General features: G+C 51.5%; 1 protein-coding gene across 1 annotated transcript in view; it reads left to right on the top strand.

Moving 5' to 3' along the window:
• Positions 1-15,880, top strand: part of LOC146789039 (uncharacterized) — a 157,424-nt gene extending 141,544 nt beyond the window's left edge. Inside the window, exon 5 of the mRNA XM_085631019.1 lies at positions 14,892-15,880. Coding sequence (XP_085487145.1) covers positions 14,892-15,880 — 989 coding nt within the window. The remainder of the gene's footprint in view (positions 1-14,891) is intronic.
• The last annotated feature ends 1,687 nt before the right edge of the window (positions 15,881-17,567 follow it).

The raw sequence follows: 17,567 nt of genomic DNA on the forward strand, positions 1-17,567 counted from the left end.
TCTCTGGGGGAAGCTAAAGCATAGAGCCATTCCTCGTCGTCTATCTCCAGCCCATCAGCGACCCACTTTTCTCTAAGGGGCAGAAGCAGATCGGGGGGGTTGTTAATTAGTTTTTTGTACGTTAGGGATATAGTGTGTTCTGGGAGATGCCCATCCAGTAACCTATCTTCAAGCGGGGAGGTTTGCGGTGGTTTGGTTTCCGGTGGAATATTGGCCTGTAGGGAGTGCCGCACCTGTAGGTATCTAAAGTATTCAGTGTGTGCCAGCTCATATGTGTCTTGCAGTTGGGCGAACGTGCGGATCCCCGTGGGGCCCCAGATGTCTCTGATTTGGGAAATGCCGATCAAGTCCCAGTTCCGGAAGCCCTTGGTGCGTCCCAGATTGCCCAATTTTTCAGATGCCCAGAGTGGCGTGGCTAGTGTTAGGACTCCCGCCCATCCGAGCTTCCTCTGAGCAATGTGCCAGATCTGGACCGAGTGAAGTGTAGGGCCAGTGAGATTATGTGTACCTCGTTTAGAGTAGAGTGCTCTCTCATAGTTCCCTCCGGGAAGCAGCCATCTATCCATACCGAAGGCTGGGTCGTTCCCGTCGCCGTATGTCCCGTGATTGATCGCTGTGAGATGGGCCGCCCAGTAGTATTTACGAATGTCAGGGAGGGCTATACCGCCGTCGTACCACCCCAATGTGAGTTTAGTCAATGAGATTTGGTGCGACCCGGCCCAGAGGAGGTCGCGCAGCGCAGCCTCTATCGCCACAAAGTAGGCGTTGGGGACTACGTCGGGATAGTTTTGCAGCGCATAGAGGAACCGCGGCAACCCCAGCATCTTGAATAAGGCTGCCCGGCCCAACAAGGACAGGCGCTGCCAGGCCTTGGCCTCCCTCTGTAGCCGAACCAACGGTGGCTTGAGGTTGTGCTCGTACAACAGGGTCTTGTCAGTTGTGATGAATATTCCCAAGTACCGGAACCCGTCCTCCGCCACCTTGATCGGGCACGTGTCAGGAAGCCTCGGGGGGTCACCCCGCAAGACGTAAAGATGTGATTTGGCCCAATTGATCCGGAAGCCAGAGTTACGTCCGAAACTGGCAAATATGTCGAGTGCCACAATGAGCGACCTGCGCGGCCTGCAAAGGTACAGGAGAATGTCGTCGGCGTAGAGGGATATTCTATCCTCCCACCCTTCCGTCCATGCTATACCTTTTAGGTCGACGTCCTGCCTTATCCAGGCCGCGAGCGGCTCTAGGGAGAGGGCGAAGAGAAGAGGAGAGAGGGGGCAGCCCTGCCTAGTCCCTCTTGCAAGCGTGAACACCTCGGACAGCTTGTTGTTAACCAGTACCTGTGCGAGGGGTTCGGTGTATAGTAAACGCACCCAAGCTATGAATTGAGGTCCAAATCCTAGTTTATGCAGGACTGCGAACATGTATGGCCACTCTAAGGTGTTGAAGGCCATAGTGGCGTCTAGGGAGACCACCACTGCGTCTTCCTGCAGTCTGTGGCGCTGCCCCAGAACGCCATGTAACCGTCTAATGTTGAGGGCCGTGTTACGGTGGGGCATGAAACCTGATTGGTCCGGATGGACCAACGAAGGAAGCACCGCCTTGAGCCTGTTGGCCAGCGCCTTTGCCAGTATTTTGGGCTCCACGTTGAGGAGCGAAATTGGCCTGTATGATGCACAGGAGTCTTTGGGTTTTCCCTCTTTCGGGAGTGCCACTATAGTCGCGATGCGCTGATCACGGGGCAGCACCCCCATCTCCTTGCTCTGTTCGAACATGAGTTTCAAGTATTTACTAGTGACGTCAGGCCGGAGTTTGTAGAGCTCTATCGGGAGGCCATTGGGTCCGAGAGCCTTACCAGGGCGAAGTTCCCCTATTGCACGCTGCAGTTCGGCCTCAGTGATCGGGCTATCCATAGCCTCCCGATCTTCTTCCGAAAGGGAGGGCAAGCGAATGTCAGTTAAGAGGACCCTGGAGTCCTCCTCCGGCCGGTCCGACTCACTCCTATAGACCTGCTGGAAGTGTCTCGCAAATTGTTCCACTATTCCCCGGGGTTCCGTCACTACATTCCCTGACTCGGTGCGTATTTCAGGCACCACCTTATTGGCCTGTTGCTTTTTCTCCAGCCAGGCTATCAATTTCCCGGCTTTATCGCCCTGGTCATATATCCTGCCTAGCTTGTGCTGAGCCACGGTCTGAGCCTCTTGGGTAACCAGCGCCCTATATTCCGCCGCCTTCAACTGCAGTTTGTGCCTAACTTTCCTGTCCCCACCCTCCGTCGCCTCCCCCTCCAGAACCTCCAATTCCGCCTCGATCGTAGTAACCTGCAGGCGCCGCTCCCGTCGTCTGGCCGATATGACCGAGAGCGCCTCCCCTCTAATCACGGGTTTAAATGCCTCCCATAAGGTGACCGGGGAGTCTACAGAGCCCACATTCTCTTCGAAGTACTGTGAGAGCTCTGTCTCCCGGACTGTCATATCGTGGTGCAGAAGGGTAAGGATATAGTCTAATCGGGAGAATGAGTGATGCGCCCCTGAGAAGAAGGTAAATTGGGTGTCCGTAGGGTGGAGCCGGCGCCAGACGTCAGTAAGTCCGAAGTTCTCAAGAAATTCCGCCAACCATCCCTGCCCTCGGGGGAGGTCGCGGGGGGGCTGCCTATCTCGGGTTCCGGACACCACGGCGTTAAAGTCCCCCCCCCAGCATCAACTGACCTCCGGGAAGGGAAAGGAGCAACGTGCCCAGATCCGCGAAGGCCCGGGCCTGGAGGCCAGGCGGGATGTATATAGAGAGTAGGTTAAGTGTACGGCCCTCCCACCGTCCAGAAACCGCCGTGAAGCGGCCCTGCGGGTCAGTTTTGATATGGTCTATATGGAAGGGCAGTGAGCGACGCAGGAGAATCCCCACTCCCCTTGAACCAGAGGTAAAGCCAGAGTGCGCCGCCAACGTGTAGCCATACCTATTGAGGGCCTGGCAGACATTACCCATCAAATGAGTTTCTTGCAGTAGCACTACGTCCGGCTGGTGCCGCTTGAGAAATTGTAGGACTATAGTACGCTTAAGCCTGTCTCCTAACCCGTTAACATTCCAGCTGAGGACTTTTAGGCTCTTCTCCCATCGGCTATCCATAGCCCTTGCTCCGCAGGGTGCTTCGTCCCACCACCCCAGTGTTCCGGCTGACTGAGTGACAACGTAGTTCGTGTGACCATAAATGAACCACAACTCCCCGCCCCTCCCTGATCCCCACCCCACAAGCGCACTCAACACCCGCGGTCCGGGACCTGACAACCCTTACACTCCCCCCTCTCCCCCCAACAACAACTGTCCTCAACATCCCTACCCCCCCTTGCAAAACAAACCCCCCCCTCCCTGCCCCCTGCTCCGTGGGCTCCAAACTACCCACCGCCCCAATTAGCAGAGCGCCTGTCGCCCAACCCTACCCTGGTGAGAGCCCACCGAGGAACTCTACGTGGGAAGTTCGTGGGCCAGCCCCCTCCTGGCCGCCCGCCCGTGGTGCCCAGTTCACTCAGCCCCCAGGCCCTAAGTACATCTGCTACATAGGGAGCCCGGCTCAGCAACCGCGGGCATGCAGTCTCAGCACCTCATGGAGCAAGCCAGTCTCACAGACAACAACTTTAATACTTTACTGTCCGATGGCTTCTCAGTCGAGCGTTCGTGGCTCATCTCGCTGCGTCGTCTCTGGGTGTGTCCCAGCGGGGACTATTCGATCTTGACCGCTGGCTCTGCTCTCCTCCGTCCCCTCGCCCCGTCGCTGACCCCGGGGAGGAGTGCCCTGCGCCTCGCCATTGTGCACCATCTCGCCGGGGGGCCCCCAAAGTTCCATCCGTGTCTAGCCACTCCTGCACCGCCGCAGGTGAAGTGAAGAAAAGGGATTTACCGCCAGCTATGATCTTCAATTTGGCGGGAAAGAACATCATGTACCGAATCCCGCGGTCTCGTAGTGCTGCCTTCACCCCCTGAAAGGAGCGCCTCTCCTGCTGAACCTGGAGCGTGAAGTCCGGGAAGAAGCGAACCGTGTCCCTCGTACTGTAAATCAACATGTTGTCTAGCAGCCTGGAGAATTGCATCGCGGTCTCGGTAGTTCAATATTTTAGCAATGATTGTTCGCGGGAGGGCCCCCGGTTTAGGTTTCGGGATCGGGGCCCTATGCGCCCGCTCGACAGTGAAGAGCTTAGATAGTCTCTTGGGTTTAAGGTGGTGGAGGATCAAATCCTCAATAAAGAGCTCCATACAATCCCCCTCAAGTCCTTCCGCCACACCTACCACACGAATGTTGCTTCTCCGGGCCCGGTCTTCCTTGTCGTCGAGCCGTTGGGCCATCAGCCTGTGCTGGTGCACGAGTTCGTTGACCCTCCCCGCGAGTCGCTTCTCGGATTCCTGCAGGGCTGCGATGTCAGCTGCATTGGTTTTCGAGCGGTCGGTGGTGGTCCCCAAGTCGGCCCGGAGCAAGTTCACCTCTATCGTGATCTTATCCATTTTCGTCTCCAGGTTGGTGCCCAGGGTTTGAATTGCGGCCATTATGGCGGTCAGGGAGGGTTCCGCCTGGCCCGCTGCCTCCTTCGCCGTCCCTCCAGGCTGTGCCGCTGGTCTAGCTACCGTATAGTTATCCAGCTTGTTGGACTGGGTCGCGGCTCCCCCTTTAGGTCGCATGGTGCCGCCGTTACCTCCGGGGACAAACGTCCCTCCGTCCTCCTTCGCGCAGAAGCGCCCGCAGGGGGCCGCGCCAGCTCCGGTCGCCCACGTGTGGTCCGGGGGCAACCTTGGCACCACCGGCACTTTCCTGGTATAAGCTCAGGGCGGGGGGTCCCCGAGCGAGCCCCGCGCGCCCACTATGGGGTCCGCGACCTCAGCCGCCTCCCGCCGCCGGTTCTCAACAGTCCAGGCCGCCCCAACGGCCGCGAACGAGGGCCCAAGCGGGCGGGCCACACCGGTCACCCCGCAGCAGCAGCCCCAGCTGGTCTCCTTCCCTCGCTCCTGCGACAGCAGTCTGGGAGATGGCCGGGCCTACCTTCGCGCCCTTGGCGCCGCCCGTCTCAGCGCCGTACAGTAGGGCCCATGCACACCACTCCTCTATGTCCCGCTTCACTCGCGGCAGTCCGCCGGCCCCCCGAGGCTGCAGGGGCATGCACAGGACGCTGGCAGGCAGTTGGAGGCCAGCTGCCCCTCGGCTCCGCAGATGAACGGCGCCCTCCCTCGGTGGCGCCCCTCCGTGTGCCCCACGCGTCAGGCCGAAGCCTGGGCCTCAGGCAGCACAAGGAGCGGCACCGCAGCTCCGGGAGCGAGGCACGCAGCCACCGCCGCCAGTCGCGGCTGCCGTGCCGAGCCGTCCACGGGTCTCCGGCGTCCGCAAAAGCGCTCCGCTGGGTCACTGGGCCTGGGGGAGCTGGGGGGCATTCACTGGGCGGCCCCACAGCTCGGATCAGCGACGGATATTGGAGGACACCAACGGTCCCGGCGGAGCTCCGGAATCAGGCGGCCATTTCGTACGGCGCCTGGCCACGCCCCCCAATTTCAGGAATTTGAAGACTGACAAGGTGTGATTTCGAAGGAGGCTGCTGTATTAGAGGTAAATAGGGTTATAGGTCGTGAATTATGATTATTGTTGTGTATTGGACGTAGGTATTGGAGTACACATTTAGAATGAATTAGTGATGCTTATGTGTTTTTCTGTGAAGAAGTTGAAGAGTTTGAGGTAAAGTTTTTATTAAAATGCACAATAAAATAGTTAAAGAGACGTGCAATGTTAACATGCAATTTATATTGATCTGTCACAGCATCAAAATGTGCAAAAACGCAGTATGTAAGAATATCTATTAGTACTAGGCCTCAAAACATCGAAAGCAAGCTTCATTTTACAAGCAGGAAAGTTAATTGTGCTGTGGCATGAACAAAATGCTTAAAAGTTGACCTTACTCAACATGTCTTTAGTGAAACTTCACATCGTACCACAGAAAGCACATGAGTAACAATAACGATATTTTATGTTTTGGTAGAAAGACTTTATCATTGAATAGAATGACTTTTTATTATTTCACACACTAAATACAATGCATGAATAGAAAATATTGATCTCATAACATATTTCTTTTCTGTTTTATAATGAAAAGATACGATAATATTCATTGCAGTTGATGTTTCTATTTCACATAGCCTATTGATTAGCCTAACTTAAATTTGTTTCATTAGAAGGTTAAAAATGTGCTCATTCCCATGGGACTAGTGGTCTAAGAATTGAAAGGCCTCATATGTAGACATAGTTTAAATATGTTTCATACGTCAAGATAATTATTTGTGTGCTCTTTGTGTGGAGATGTGGGAATGTATGGGAAGAGTATGTTCTCAAGAAGAACATGGAAAACTGATTGGACGAGAGGAGGACAAGATGCAAAACTAACTGCAACATTTCTTTCAACTGTTTATATTAGTGTGTGCCTCCTAAAGTAGGTTAACGCCTTTTCCCTCTGTGCTCTTACCCATACGCCCTATCTGCACTGAAGCTAAATGCGATCAGCTTTATGCTGAAGGCTGAATGCTGATTTGCTATCCTACCTGATTTAATGCTGATTGCAGTTATTGCTAGTGCATGATTATTTTGCTTTTATATATTTTTTAAACAATTTGATTTCATTTTCATTACATTTTACATAAGTATTGTCGTATCATTGGCACATTGATTGCATATATATACCATATTGCTTTGTGTCCATAGAGTCTATGGTGCTGCGTTTGATTAGTGGATATGTCAGTTGATTGCTCTACTAATGTTGTGCCTTGTCGAGTTGTGTTTGAGCATGGCTCCTATAGTGACCAGTCTTCCTGGGTGAAACCTGGTCTCTAAAACTAACGGTGCAAACAACTAACTGGGGGTTGGAAGCAGGGACGGGGGAGGGGGTTAAGGCGGGGCATGGACCATCCCCAGTGGACCGCTGAGGGGTTGTATTAATATGAGTGCTTTAGGAGGTGACCCGAGTCATGACGCTTGTGGGTCTGGGTGCCTTGTATGAGTCCCTATCTTCCTGATGGCGCACTGCGTGCATAGGTCCTGGCGATGTCTGGGTGTGCCTAAGCCGTCCTGGATATCTAAGGAGAATCAGACAGCGCAACGCGTCCCGGGACTTCCGCTGCCGGGGACGATGATGGTAGTTGTTGGGTGTCTGTTGCGTGGTGTTGGAATTGGTGTTTTAGTGTGGGCCACTCTGTGGATATGTGTGGCTTTTGCATGCCCCGCACCTCTTCCTGCCTTATTGTGTCTTCCTCCGCTGAGCCTCACTTTCCCACCACCCCCATCCATGCCGTTATTGAGGCCCCTCTGAATACCACCAGTGCATTGCGAGCACTCTCTTCGCCAGTAAGAGGGCCAAGGAGGCAAATCATGTTTGTACGTTTTGAGTCTTCCGCCTATGGAATACTCCAATCCCACTGGCCTCCCATGTGTTCATGTTGAGGAGACCTGTTATTTGCCATAGTGTGTCGTGAATCTTGCGCCAATAGGGCTGTATCGTGGGGCATTGCCAAAACATGTGTTGAAAGTTGCATCCGGGGACTGGCACCTCGGACACAAGAAGCGTGTTCCGGAGTAGTACCGTTGGAGCTGTGCTGGTGTTAGGTAAGCCCGGTGCAGTATGGAAAATTGTATGTTCTTAAACCAGGAGTTTCTAGACACTTTCTTTGGGTATTCTAATGCTTGTTCCCATTCCTTGTCATGCAGTGGGCGCCCCAGCTCCTCTTCCCACTTCTGTCGCAGTGGGGTGAGTGTAGTGGTGGTAAGGTCGCGGATAGCTTTATAAAGCAAGGTGATTAAGGGCCGGCCTGTGCCCATGAGGAATATTGCATGGAGCATGGGGTGTGTTGCATGCTCCCCCTCTGAAAAGTTCCAGAGATGTCAGCAACTGAGAACTATCTGTCTGTGTAGTAGGAATTGCCCCTGTGGGAGAGCAATCTCTTCCGCCAGCTGGCTGAATGGGAGAAGTTGGCCCTCTGCAAACAGGGATCCCACCTCAAGGGCAGAGCGGTTCATCCAGACTTGTAATGTCTAGGCTGAGTAATGCCCGCCATTACGGGGTAGACCGGCTATGGGGAGTAGGGGGGTGTACAGGGGGATTACGCCTGACATTCGATGGAGTCGCTGAGTACAGGCCCGTGCCACTGCCACCTGCATGGGGTACGTCGATACTGGGTGAACTCCCGGGAGCAGTAGCCAGCAGAGAGGTTTGTTTTGCCCTGATCGAAAAGGCTGCCGGAATCAATCTTTGGGGGACTGTAGCAGGCCCCCTTCACCCGGGGCCCTCCGAATCGTGCCTGTGGGGGTACCCATGGGTCCCCCTTTTCAGACCATGCACAGTGTGTCAGGCACAAAAGGTGTCCGCCACAGGGTGCACGATTATCCCCAATCATCCCTTTTGTCAATGGGATCCTGTGTATGTGTTCGGCCCACAGGCTCCCATTGAAGTCAATGGGAGTCTGACCGAATCGTATCCGGATGCATTCAAATGTAACATACTTGTTCGGTCGCACTCCCCTGACACGGGTCATATGGTTTGCTTTCCGAACAAGATCGGTATCGGCCCCTATGTGTGGTGCCTGCTATCAGCATGCCCCAGCTCTCTTACCCCCAACACAGCTCGATCGCCAGAGGCTCCATCGCCATGGCAAACAGGGGGGACATCCTTGGTGGGTGCCCCCCTCTATTTGAAGGGGCGATGAGATATATTTTTCCAGCCTCACCCTGGATGTGAGCTTCATATATAGTAGGTTTGCCCCATCCGTTCGAGCGTCCTGAAAAGGTATGGCCAGGTCAGGGTATCAAATGCCTTTTCCAGGTCTAGGATCAGACAGGCCACCCACTCCTGGACCTGGAACAGTCTGCAAATGTTTTGTAAAGTGCTCCTTCCTAACACAAACCCATTTTGATCTGGGTGTATTAATGGTGGGAGTGTCTCGGCTAGGCAATCCGCTAGGATTTTACCCAGGATCTTGCAATCAGCGAATAACATCGTTATTGGCCGATATGAGGCCAGTTGCATCGGGTCCCTTTCAGGCTTCAGGAATGAATCTATTAGAGATTCCCGAGGGGAGCCAGGAAGTTCCCCTTCCTCCTTTGCTGTGTTGTACATGTCTGCTAGTTTCGGCGCTAACAATGTGGCGAAAGTTCCATGATACTCCAAGGACAGGCCGTCCAGCCCTAGGGCTTTGTTCCGAGCCAGGGCCTGTATGGCTTGTTTCACATCCAGGGGTGTTATTTCTGCTTCAAGGAGTGATCTATCCTCTATTGGAATGTGAGGTATGGTGAGTGGTGCCAGGATGTAGTCTGCTTGTCTTTGGCAGACTTGTTTGGGGCATTTGTAGACCATTGCATAATGGTTCTGAAAGAGTCGTAAGATATCTGTCTGGGAGTGTGCTACATCCCCTGTGGGGCTTATTATTTCGGTAATAGGCTGCGTATCCTGTTTCTGATGGGCGAGCCAAGCTAGAAGTGCCCCGTATTTATCACCCTCTCTATGCTGCCTCACCCCGTATAACTTGAAGTTGTATCTCCGCAGGTCTGCAAGTGCTTCCCCATATGCCGTCTTGGGTTCTGCGACTTGGAGTGGGATGCCGACCCTGAGTCTGCTGCCTTAGTCATGGCCGCTAGTGTATTTTTGGTTTCCTGCAGGCTTTGGTCGAGCTTCCTGCGGACTGCTGTGATCTGCCTGAAACATGCCATTTGAGTAACCACTTTAAGGCGTCCCATTCTAATGCCCTGGTGGACGACGTGTGGGCATTTTTCGCGAAGAACTTTTTGATGCTGTTTGCCTGTTCATGTTGAAACACGGAGTCCTCCAGGCATTCCCGTGGTAATTTCCAGGTGGGGATCATGGAGAGGGGGGGGGGTCGCCATTTGAGGGTTGGAAGATGTGCATCGAAAGATCAGAGATGACTCTCCCGAGATAGTCCGTCTGCTGAACTATGGGAATTATAGTCGGTGAACACAGAAACCGGTTATGGGGTTGGGGTACCGGGTGGAAGGAATATATTCTAGACATTGGGTTACGGCTTCTCCACACGTACGTCAAGAGCCATTATTTTGTCCATGAGCTGAAACGCTCTACTTGCGTGTGGGCAGCAGAGCGATCGGACGGGGGCTGCAACCGGTCTAAGGAGAGATCCAGGACGCAATTATAGTTACCTCCTAATATCCAGGGAGATTTGTGAGTTGTGCTAGTTGTGTTGACAGCAGGTCACAGAAATTTCCCTGTTCACCTCTACTTTTGGGTCAGTACTGCCCTCACCTCAGTGAGGCTGACATTGACTGACAGCTCAGTTTCATAGGCCAGAAGGAAAAACACCAAAGCGGTCTCAGCAGACAGTGGCTCTTTGGTGCCATATGATTTTTCTCACATGACCACGGTGTTCAGGTCTTCATGAGCTCACAGAGTAGGGCAGTGAGCAAAGTCAAGTTCTTTATGAACTGTCCACAGTAATTTATCATCCCCAGGAAGCTTCTCACTTCCATCACTCAGCTTTTAAATCTCTCACCTTGGCGGGGTCCGGGGTCATCCCTTATAATGAAAAGTGACACTTAAAGAAAGCTATACATTTGCAGGATGAGGTCACTGTTTTGGCATTTTTTTCGGCAGCTTTCGGAGTACAGTATAATGTCCTTCTATGAATGGAGCAAATCCCAGAATGTCATTTCTCACACTGAGAATGCAGTTCTACCCTCATAAAACACCCCTGGTGGTATTTTGGAATACCTTCGCAGCGTTTGAATTAAAAAAATTGAATCTCATATTGGCAGAGACCAAGATGCATAAAGAAGGTGGTAATGTAACTAAACTCCGGGTCCAGTAAAATCTGATGGTTGCCTCACCGCAGGTCTATTTTGGAAAAACAACAAGCTCCTCTCAGCTCACTCACAACGCCGTCTACTGTTGGAGTGCTGTACCTCTCCAATTTGATAGCAAATTTGGGAGGCACATGTAAATGCACAGTCTCACTAAGCTGTTTGAGTTTTCGGGTCACAGCGATCAGCGACACCCACCAGGTGTGCCTTTCCACTGCTTCAGTTATGTCCATGTCCTCCAGCTTCCTCAGATCCTCGTCAACCATGAGATGCAGGTCAACTGACACTCAACAATGTCTCAAGGCTGCGGGTTGGATGGTGGGGTCGATGTGCAGACATGCCATCCTTCCCTTAAAGCACCCAATCTCGGAACTCGTTAAGAAATCAATTTAACTCTGTGGCATGTACGTGGCATGCAAACTGGATCAGCCACAGTTTCTTATTCATGTGACAGCCGAGCAGCACGCTTATGCATTCTTGTGTGGTGTATACTTTTGCTTGGGTGGCATTGTTGTCGTAGAAAACACGGAGAACAAATATGGGGTGACCCTGTTTTCCTGGGAATCTGGGTGTTAAACTTAACAGAACAAAAAAGGGGATTCCCTCGGAGAGAACATAGGGCCTCATTTATGGTTTTTTTTTGCCGTAGGGCAGTGCAGCAGGCCTTGCTGTTGCGCTGCCCTACGGCAAAGGAAAAGGGCAGGAATGTGCCGTATCTATTAGTTTAGGCGCATTCCTGTCTTTTTCCACTGCGCCGGCGCACAATGGGCTGCCGTGCGTCAACGCAGGCACTTTTGCCCCATGGTGCAAGGGTGCCTGCTTTGCGGGAATTATTATTTTTGTGCAAGTAGGGAAACCTTCCAGCACAAAAACAACCTCAAGAGGCTTTTTCCTCTTTCTATGTGTGCTGCAGAATGCAGCACACATAGGAAGAGGAAAAACGAGGAGAAATGAAGATATTTATCCTCGTAGTTTTTGGCGCTGCCTCAGACTTACGATTTCTTGTAAATCTGGGGCAGAGTCAAAAAGCAATGGATGTTGCTGGGAACACCCCCCTTGCAACATTCATGCAGTTTTCGGCAGTGAAAGGGGCACATATTTATAAGGCCATGAAAAGTCACAGTACGTGGCTTTACTTGGCCTTATAAATATGCCAGTGGCACATTGAGTCAACAAAACATCAAAAAGTGACGTTCTGGCAGCGCAAAAGTGCCAGTAGGGCCTCATAAATTATGCCCATTGTGCGTAGGCTCTCCAGGCAAGACAATGTACAAAGAGATAGATGCATGTTCCATTACATTTGTGCCCATGTGTTTTACTCACTGATGAAAAATGAGTCAATATGAAGCCCCGATGAAGTTGACATGAGGGTCGAAACGTTGCCGTTTGACATTGTTGACTATCATTCAGTACGGAAATGAGATCAAAACATAAGAGAGTGTTTTGCAAATTAGTTTTTTTTGCTCATTTTCTTGGATGTCGCTTGTGCACTAGAGATCACTTTTGTCATTCACTTACACTGCACTGTATTTTGCACCTACTTGTTGTTATTATCGTATTTACTAGTTTTTCATCTGTGAGTAAAATACATCTGCACAAATGTAACAGAAACTGCATCTGTCTCTTTGTACTTTGCCTTGCCAACAGAGCCCAGGTACAAAGCTCTCTCCAAAGGAATCATTGTGTTTTGTTCTGTTAAGTCGCAGAAAAATCAGCATTGACGGCAACGGGTTTGGGTGCCCATATGCTAGAACTTGACCATCTTCCCAGACTGCTGTTTAGTTTTATTGAGGCTGTACGTTTTGTTCTGGTGACTGTTAGAATTAGATTAGGTTACAAGAGATGTTACTGACTGGTTGGTGGAATTGTATTGAATAAGGTATGGCAGGCGGTTCAGCCCATGAGAGCAGTAATGTGAGTAGAGAGGGTGTTGGAGCCCAAGGCCAGTGGAGATGTGGCATCCTCTCCCAGGAGGGATGTACTTCCTGTGTTGACATTATCTGTATGAATGTAGGCTGTGCCATACTGCTGTCTCTATACTATATGTCATCTCAATAAAGACATGTTTAAAAAATAAACACCTTGACTTTCTTGCGTTTCAACGTCGGTTGGCTATTTAAGGTGTTGTAAGTTTGTTTGGCCATCACAATGATAAATGCCTGTGTCAATCATAGCTGTCTCTGGTCTCTCACCGACCAGTAATTGACAATTTGGGGAGGGGAATGTGATTTGGCAGGGCACTGATGGAAGGCACACGCAGTGTGTCATGTCCTATCTTCGCCATCATCCTTCATGTCACTGTCTCCCGGGTTACTCGTAAGAGGTGTGACGGCATTCGCTGTTTTCTAGGAGTCACCTTCCCGGCGTTGGGATGATTGGCACACTTTAGCAAAATGATTCCTGTTCCCACATGCAGAGCATCATTTGCCACTCGCTGGGCAATCACCCAGGTTGGAGAATGGTCCTCCCCAGTGATATGAAAAAAGCATTTGTATAACACACTATACCCAGAGGTGTCAAAATGCTGAGGGAGGACAGTCCAGAGCGGTGTAGAAATGCACAGAAGCTAAGTAAGAGGTCCAAGAGAAGAAAATACATGTTTTTTAGAAGTTTTTTAAAGACCACAAATGAGTTGATTTCAGAAATATGGACTGGCAGGGTGTTCCAGAGTGTGGCCTCGCCATCTGCCTTCAGAAATCTAGGACTGATCACCTTTTTGCATAGGTAGGATGTGACAAGCCTGCTAGGAGCGTACCATCGGAAGAGTGAATTAAGTTGTCCGGGCCTTTTTGAGGCAGGGCTAGGAACACCATGCAGTGGGCCTTGAAACGAATCCCCTTTCTGATTGCAAGCCACTGGAGGGATCGAATCCCGTCTCTGACTGAGAGCCTCTTGGGATATTAAGGATGAGGCGAGCAGCCGCGTTCTGTGACTTGAAGTTTATTGATGCCGGAGGCATTGATGTTGAGATTAAGGGCCATATGTAGGTACATTTTTTTTACCGATTCTTAAATACCGAATTTTACCGAATCGGTATTTAAGAATCGGTAAGTTATATGTAGGTCAACAATCGGTAAACATTACCGAATCGGTAAAATTCGGTAAACATGAATCGGAATTTACCGAATCGGTAAATACCGAAGCGGTATGTACCGATTCGGAAAATACCGAAGTGGTATTTTCCGATTCGGTAAATACCGATTCGGTAAATACCGAATCGGTAGTTCATAAACACATGACTTCAATCAGCCAATCCTGTGCTACTTAAACCCCACCCAACCAGGGAGTGGCCACACCCAGGCAGGTGCACACAATCAGCAGACTCTGGAGAGGCTGGGAGTGCTGAGGAGAGGAAGAGAGCAACTGCCTGATTCAGCCCTGGAGACTGCAAGAATGGCCAGCCAGGACACAGAGAGGGAAGGAGGGGAGAGGAAGCGAAAGCTCAAATTCAGCCCAAAGGAGCTGCAAGTTCTGGTGGAGGAGGTCGTGAAGCAGCACCAGAAACTTTTTGGAAAACTGTCACAGCAAGTGCCTGAGTCAGAAAAACGAAAGATCTGGCTTGGAATCCAGGCACAGGTGAATGCCATGGGAGTGACCCCCCGGGACATCGATGTCCTGAAGAAGCGGTGGTATGACATCCGCATCATCACAAAGAGGAAGGTGGCAGAATTAAATAAAGAGGCCAGCCAGACAGGAGGTGGACGCAACAGAGCACCAGCCCTGACAGAACTGGAGGAGCTAGTGGAGACAACGATTGAGCCAGAAAGCATCGTGGGGATTGGGGACGCTGACAGCTCCGCCAGAGGCACCTCCAAACAAGGTAAGACGCTTGCACAGCAATGTGCCCCCCCCTACCCCTATCCCAACTCCCATAATGTGCTATGAGAATCCCACTCCAGTACAGGTATTAGTGCATGCCTGCAATGCATCATGGGAGATGTAGTCCCTGAAAGCCCAAACATGATACGAGGACAGTGAGATACTGTATAGAAAATGTATTGTCATGTCATCAAGAAAATGCTTCAGGTACACTTAGCTGCTGTCGCTTTTCTGTTCACAGGCACTACTGCGCACAGAACTGGCCATGACGAGGGAGAGAGGGCACACCACACACCCAGCACAGAGAAGGCCACCACCAGTTCCGCCCAGGGAACGGCACCACAGGCAGTTACACCACCCCAGCCAGCATCGCCGCTCCTGCCAGCATCCCCAGTCCTGCAGGTGTCACCACCATCTTCACCTCCTGCATTGCACAGGTTGAGGAGGCGTCCTGCAGCCAGGTTGGATGTGACCGACTCATCATCCGAAGACTCGAGGGGCCCGGAAACGTCCACTGTACCCCAGGATGTAACCCATGCCAGTGTGCCTTCCGAGTCTGAGGGAGAACACACAGTTGGCAGACGGCGCCGCAGGGCTCGGCCGCAGAGTCCCCCTCCCCTTGGGCAGGGCCATGGAGTGTTCTCAGGTCTTGAGGGCACCGTGGTGAAAATACAACGCATCCAGGCAAGGGCAATGGTGTCCGTACAGCGACAAATGCGTGGCCTCAACAATACCTTTGGAAACATTGAAAAGGGCATCAGCACCATGGCAGGGGGCATGGCTGATATGGCAGCGGGCATGCGAGACATGTCCCAATCCATCATGCTGCTGTGCTCAAAGTACGATGAGGACAGGGCAACACGGTGCAGGGGACATCAGAGGAAGGATCTGACCTCGAGGGCAGTGAACCGGCTGGCGACTGCCACATCGCTGATCTGCAGGCGCTCTGTGGCGATGCAGGAGGGCCTTGCACAGTGCAGCACAGATGTGTCCAGGGGGATGGTTAGGGTCACAAGTGCACTAGAAGTGCTGCTCACCAGCCAGTCTGCAACAGCTGGCGCTTTGGATGCTGGCGACACAGAAGACACGACCAGCAGGAGCAGCATAACCCCCCCTGTCCCAGACACTCGTCGGAGCAACAGGCGTCAACGTGGTGCCACTGGTACCCCAGCCAGTGAGGACGCCCCCTCAATTCCATCCCGCACTGGTGCGCGTGGGCGCAAACATTAATGCGTCAGGCAAAACAATGACACAATTGGGTGAAGTAACCCTTAACTAACAAAATTTTATTTTTCATTGTTGTTGGAATACGATTTCCTTTGTGTTGTGGCGTAGTGCTGCCTGATTAAACTACGTTATGGCATCCAACTACAGGCTGTGTCCCCTTACTCATTCAGAAATAGTTGCATGTGATCTCTGCCCGTCTCACTCTTCCATCTGTTGCTGTTGGCACTCCTGCTGCGTTGGCCTCTGCCTGTGCAGACTCATCATCATTGTCCTCAATATATGTAATTTCGACCTCTGTGCCTCTCTTTGTGGCAAGGTTGTGCAGCATTGCACAAGTGGCAATAATCTTGCAGCAGAGGATGGGTGTGTACTGGCGTGCACCTCCACTCTTATGGAGGCAGCGAAACCTGCTCTTCAGTAGTCCAAACGTGCGCTCCACCACATTGCGTGTAGATTTGTGTGCCACATTATATCGTCTCTCACTCTGGGTTGATGGGTGTAGGTAGGGAGTGAGGATGAATGACCGCACGGCATATGCACTGTCCCCTAGGTGAGTAAAAGGGAGACATCAGTCACATGCCTCAATACACTATGATTTGCACTGAGTACTATGGAGCGTCACTGTTACTTACCTAGCAGGTATCCTTCTCCAAATTCTCCTGCAAGCAGTCGTGTGTAGATCCCACTGTTCTGGAAGATGTAGGAGTCATGGGTGCTCCCAGGGAATTTGGCAACGATATCAGTGATGATGTTCCCTGCATCGCAGATTACCTGCACATTGATGGAGTGGGTGGACTTTCTGTTTCTGTAGATGTGCTCAGTGGCAGCTGGTGGGCAGATTGGGATGTGTGTGCCATCTATACAGCCAATGACATGGGGGAACTGTGCCATGTGATAAAAGTCAGTTTTAGTTTTCTGCAGTTCAGCCTGTGTGTTTGGGAAGCTGATGTAGTGGTGCATTCTCTGCATCATGGCATCCAGGAACTTCCTGAAGAAACGGGACAGGCAACTCTGGGATACACCGCCCACCGCAGCTATCACCCCCTGGTAACTGCCAGATGCAAGTAGGTGTAGGCTGCAGAGAACCTGCACATGTGGTGGTATGGCATGCGCCCTTCTTGTTGGCTGGTCCAGGAGTGGGTGCAGGTCCCTTATCAGGTCCATGATGGTTTGGGGGTGTAGCCTGTACCTTTCATGTATCTCTGCGTCAGTCAGTTGGAAGAGTGTGATGCGCTGTCTGTAGATGCGTTCCTCCCGTCTCCATATCCTCAGTCCTGCAGCCTGTAGACGTAGCCGCCTTGCAATGACATACAGAGTGGCCATGTTGTCCATGCTGTTGCATTTTGGGATTGCTTATATGCACTGTTGAAAATTACCACCTGCTTTCTATCAGTGTTAATTACCGACTCTTATTTACCGATTTGCAAGGATTTCTTAATTACCGAATTTACCTACATATCATTTTTCCGTATTTCCACTTCATATTTACCACTTCATATTTACCGAATCGGAAAATATGTATTCGGTAAATTTGAAGCGGTATTTTAGAAGTCGGTAAATTTGAATCGGTATTTACCGATTCATATTTACCGAATATGGGTTTTTGGCCTCCTACATCTCAACTATCTAAATACCGGTCGGTAACGGGTTTTTTACCGAATTTCGGCCGTTACCGACCGGTATTTAGCTA

This window comes from Triturus cristatus, chromosome 10, assembly GCF_964204655.1.
Source record: "Triturus cristatus chromosome 10, aTriCri1.1, whole genome shotgun sequence".
In the NCBI taxonomy this organism is placed as follows: domain Eukaryota; kingdom Metazoa; phylum Chordata; class Amphibia; order Caudata; family Salamandridae; genus Triturus; species Triturus cristatus.